This window comes from Crocuta crocuta, unplaced genomic scaffold, assembly GCF_008692635.1.
Source record: "Crocuta crocuta isolate KB4526 unplaced genomic scaffold, BGI_CrCroc_1.0 scaffold312, whole genome shotgun sequence".
Classification (NCBI taxonomy): Eukaryota; Metazoa; Chordata; class Mammalia; order Carnivora; family Hyaenidae; genus Crocuta; species Crocuta crocuta.
The window spans coordinates 1,119,697-1,124,975 of NW_027527378.1; the positions used below are offsets into that span (position 1 = coordinate 1,119,697).

Here is a 5,279-nt window from a genome sequence, read left to right on the forward strand (position 1 = left end):
GTGTAGGAACGTCACTGGCCTCGCTCTCAGCTTCACAATGTGCTTTTCAACCACTTCCACAATATTGGGCACTTCACCATCCCCAAGGACATACTACACAGGATGCAGGCAGTCTACTTAAATGGAGTCCCCGAAGGGTCTTGTCATTAGGGTGCTTATATGTTCCAGGTGCTGAACCAAGTGCTTTACACACATCATCTTGTTTATTCATGCAGCAACATTAGAGTAAGGATCGCTGTCGCTAGCTGTCATAGAGGAAACTGATGCTTGTGGAAAGTAATGGACTTGTTCACACCCCACCCAGCCTACACAAGAGCCAAGGGCTCAGATACCAGGTGCATCGAAGTAAAATGCCAGGGCTCTTCAGTGACCCACTCAACCCCCCTCACCCCGCATCCCGAGAACTCCCCCCAAGGGAAGCCACCATTCTGTCAGCGTGTGGAGCACCGACATCAAAGCCAGCAAGACTTACATTCCCTTCCTTTTCAAAGTCAGGCGGAAGTAATTTCACGAAGTTATCGGGGAACACTCCTCGTCTGCCGTTGAGCTCTCCTTCCCACCAGCCCACGTCGATGCAGTCCTAGGAAAGAGGCGAGCAGAGAGTGAGAAATGGGGCAAGCACCCTCCAGGGAGGCCTGACACCCTTTTAGAGGGAAAGGAGGCTCTTTCCTTGAGGCCACTATGAACCCATCCACAGCGGTTATTGAGACCAGGTCAGCATGAATCTCAAAGTCGGATGGAGCACAAAAGCCCAAATGTGCAAGAGCCGCTGGCTGGGACCCAAAACCCAGCGCGGCTGTCAGATGCCCTGAATCAGTAAGATCTTTTTTTTTTTCTTTAATTAAAGATGGGAGAAAATGTATCTTCTTTGTCTTCATTTTACTGAAATAGAATTATTTCATTAACAGCAATCAGGCTTTAGAAAGTATCACAGGTGCAAACGTTCTCTCCAATTGGCCATGTGAGAAGCAGCCCAGCATAAGAAACGTTAACACATGGGGCAAGCTTGCGAACGCCCTGCTCTTCCTCGCCTTCTCCTTTCGGTGCCAATGGGGCACGGCTGTCCTCATGAAAAGCCCTTCCCCCACCTTACAGAACTCCATGTTTGCTTACTAAATGAATGAACAAATCCATTCATTCTTCCAGATCAAACATGCTTCCCTGTAAATCATCCCTATTCTGTTCAGTCACTTGCCGAACATTTAGTGAGTGCCTATTTTGTGCCAGGTGCCAGGGAGACAGTGAGAACTTGGTCTATGCCAAGCTTCCGTCCTGAGCCTAATGGCCTCATGGTTCTCCTGGACACTTAACCTCATGCCACAAACCACTTCTGTTTTACCTCACATCCAATGGGTTGGAAGGCAAGTTTGTTCCAGTTTCACCGCGTATCTCACATGTGTTCCCCGGCTCTAATTCCACTTCTACCACCCTAATCCAAGACGCACCTGGCCTAGTGCAAACCTCCTCACTCGGGCATTTCTCCTGCCCGGCGTACGTACAATGTACACACAGTGCTGTTAATTACATGTCCTTGAATAAAAACCCAGTTCTCAGACTGTGAGCAACAGCTTCCCGCTACAGCCTAAAGCGAGAAAGGCTTTCCAAAATATGCTAGTAACACATGGTGCTTTCAAAGTTACGTCCGAAGCAGGAGATGTTCAACAAAGTGAGGAGATCATGCTCAGGCCCATGGAGAGACACTCATGGTCCTCTATAGAACCAGCGGGCCAGGACGGCTCAAGCAGATGTGCGGCTGGCCCCGGGGCCCTGCTGCCGACCCCTGGAGGGCCACAGCTTATGTGACTCACAGGCGCCTTGCTCGGTCATTCATCTTAGCAAGGTGAGGAGCACATCTGGTTTTTTCACCACTACGCCCCCAGCCCACCGCTCAACGCCCCATGTAATAAATATTTATGGAATGAATGAAGACTCTTTCTAACCCTAAGTTCTGTGATCTCCTACAGTCAGGACAAGGGAGCCTCCATCTACCCTAACTCATGATGCTTCTACTAAGAGAGGGCCCACATCAGGTGAGAAGTGAATGAGCACTACCCTCCCTTCTGATGGTGGTATCTGTTTACAAAGATAAATTAGCCCTGTAGAAGAGGATGTGGGTTTTAGAAATGGGCCCCTAGTCACAGATGGTAAATTCTAGTCCTGACCAATGCCAAAAAACAGACACCTGAAGCATCAAGTTCAGATTTACCCAGAACAAATCCAAGTTCAAAAGACAACATGAGAGAAGGCTTCCCTTTCCTGAAAAATAACAAAGAGAAGCCCAGGTTAAGTATTCTGGTCCCGCTCATGTTACATCACTCCGTGAACAATCCAGTGTCAGTCCCCACAGAAGGGATTCACAAACAGGGATGGCGGTGGCAGAGTGTGATGGCTTCTGATGTTCTTCTAACCCTGAGAAGACGTCATCATCAACAACACCAGAAAATCTTGGGAAGGAGTAGGGCGTGACATTCCTATACTCTTAATCCTTAGGAATTAAATCTTTCAATCCAGAAGGCCCTGCTTTTGAGGAAATGCTTGGCACCTTTTTCTCCTCCTCTTTTTCTGGACGAGTCCCTCTTCTTTTCAAAACCCAACTTGAAACTCACCTTTAGGAAAGTGATCATGAATCTTTATCTTTTCTCCAACATTCACAACTGTGTTAATTTGCACTTCACGATATTCAATTCAACAGACATCTATTAAATGGAAAGTATCTTTAAGTTCTTTCTGGAAGCTCCAAACATTAAACCTGCAAAGAACATGATCCCTAACTCCAAGGAGCTTAGAGATGTATGTGCAAGACCCCTGTGCACAATATTACACAAGGCCCTCTTGGATAACAGGTATCAACCAAGAGGTCTGGTACGAAAGAGGAGACAATCATTAATAGATTTTCAAATGATCTTAAATCTTTTCATGTGTGAAGGGTTTGCTTATGTGAGGACTGAACTTCCCGGCACATTCATTTCAGAGCATCTGATATAGAATGACATCCACAAAAGGCACTTAAGTACTGTTTAGTGCTACATTTCTTTTAAAAAGTTTCTTTCCAACTTTCAGACTGGTGCAAATCCATGCCATGCCTTAGTCTTATGCAAAGAGTGACCCAAGAATCATTGCAATGAAGCCTTCTCCTTCATACGTAAGAAAACGATGAAGAAAATTTTAATAAGCAGAAGTGTATCCAGAATAACTTTAGACCTCTTACATGCCTATGGGGCAAAACAGCGCATATGACATATTTATTCTGTCTCCCATCAGTGGGGAAGGAAGGGCTTGGGTGGCTCGTCTATACTCTGCTTTTTAAGGATGACATTAACAGTACTAACCACTGTGTAATTCAAGGTAAGAGAAGGTAGAACACAATCTGCCTTACTGTTCTGATCGGTATAAGGACAAATACAGGGCTCATGGATGAGATGAGCACATTTCAAAGAGAAAATAGCCAGTGTGCCTGAGGACACAAAGGAAGGCAGAAGAGGGAGCCTGCTGCAGGATGGAAACCAGCCCAGGGTCGAGGCACCTGGAGCGGGACAGAGATCGACAGAGAACCAGGGCGCTTCTTACCCCCTAGCAAAAGAAGCTAATTTAAGGGGAACAGGAACGATTCTGACAGCAAAATGAGAAGTGGAAATACATCTTCTTCAACAAGCCAGGCAAAAGAACTAGCCTTTTGATGGCAGAAATGAAGAGACAGTTATTCAAATAAGGGCTGTGCTTCTGGAAGTAAAAAAGAACAGCTAATTCAGTTTATTTGCCAAGGACTGAAAACATGCAGGATAGCAGAGGAATTCAGGGGTAAACAGAAAATCATAATGTCCTTACAGGGCTCCTAAGCTCAGAAGCTAGCGGGAGAGGCAGACACAGTGAATCAATATGACACAGAAACGCTGGCAGGAGAGCTAAGCCAGATTTAAAAAAAGTGGGACCAAGAAAAACCAGGTAGCCTGGGAATGAGGGCATGAACCAAGGCAATGAGAAAGGTCAAAGGCAGGATCACCGAGCATGAAGGAAGGGAAGAGGGACAGTGGGAAGTTGGGGTCATGGGAGAGAATATTCAAGAACTGGTGCTTAGAGCGAAGGCAGCGCCTGGCTCCCAGGGGGCTCCCCAGCCAACATCTGTTGAACAGTGATGAGCGGTGCGAGGCAAGATGGCACCTGTGAGTGGCGGGAGCAGGATGAAGGGACGGTGGGTCAGTGATGTGTGAGGCCAGAATGTCATTAGGGTGGAGTGGATGTCCCCAAGAAGGACGGCAGGAGGTGAGTGAAGGCAAGATAATGAGACAGTGAGAACAGAGGAAGTGTGGCCAAAATACCGGAAGGTGTGAGAGTGACCATTTACTTTCTTTTCAAGCCTGGGACATTGTTCATAATCACACCAGGACCACAGATGTAACCCAAGATGATGATCACCCTAGCAGATTCTGCGATTCCAATGAGGATGAGGGAAGAACAGTGGTTTCTGAATGAGGCAGGAATGTGCAGTGGGCAAGAGTAAAAAAATCAGCATATAGATGAAAGCTTCCGGGACAACAATCATTAGAAATAAGCTCTATTGGCATAAAAGCAGAGGCAAGTAGACCCAGACTTGATCAAGAGTAGAAGGTATGGGAAGAATGATATTCCTGACATAGAATGTTCACTCTTCTATGACCAAGTCCTCAAAATGGTTTCTTTATGCCTCATCACCAGGCAGATATTAGAGTAAAATATGGTATTTTTCCTTACAAAATACAAAGCACGTTTTTCCTTTTAAGAAATGAATAAACAGAGCCTTAGTTGTGCCATACTCCCACCTCTATGTTCCACACTAGCTCAGGTTGCCTGAGATATCTCAGGGAGAGGGGGAAGCCAGCAAACTGGGAATTAAGTGGTCCGCTAGTTATCAGAACTCTGGGTCTTGGTTTTTTGATACACAGGAAAATTTTGGTGGGGTGTGAAGAGTGACACGACCATTGGTGGTTATGGTCATTATTGTGATTCTTATGGACTGGTCCCAGAATCACACTGGAGTGACGCTGTGGCCGGGAAAGCTTCTGAAGTAAGATCGCATGCTTCTGTTATGTGACTCAGCGCCATCCTCAGGTGAAACCGCCAGTGGCAGTGGCTCACACACTTGGAAGAAGGCCCAGGAGAGGGATACCACGGCCCCAGGGTGTGCCTGAGGAGGGAGGCCCTGCCTGCACCCCAGTGTCATGCCCTAGGCCACCCGATCCTTCCAGAGAAGCCCTGAGAATCGTGGCCGAGGCACACAGCTGCCTCAACAGGAACGCGCTGCC

At 46.9% G+C, this 5,279-nt stretch overlaps 1 protein-coding gene across 6 annotated transcripts in view; it reads right to left on the reverse strand.

Moving 5' to 3' along the window:
• SH3KBP1 (SH3 domain containing kinase binding protein 1) overlaps positions 1-5,279 on the reverse strand; it is a 281,170-nt gene that overhangs the window by 63,413 nt on the left and 212,478 nt on the right. For all 6 annotated transcript variants that reach the window (XM_077770448.1, XM_077770238.1, XM_077770366.1 and 3 more), the window contains one exon: positions 473-580. In XM_077770448.1, the coding sequence (XP_077626574.1) occupies positions 473-580 (108 nt within the window). The remainder of the gene's footprint in view (positions 1-472; positions 581-5,279) is intronic.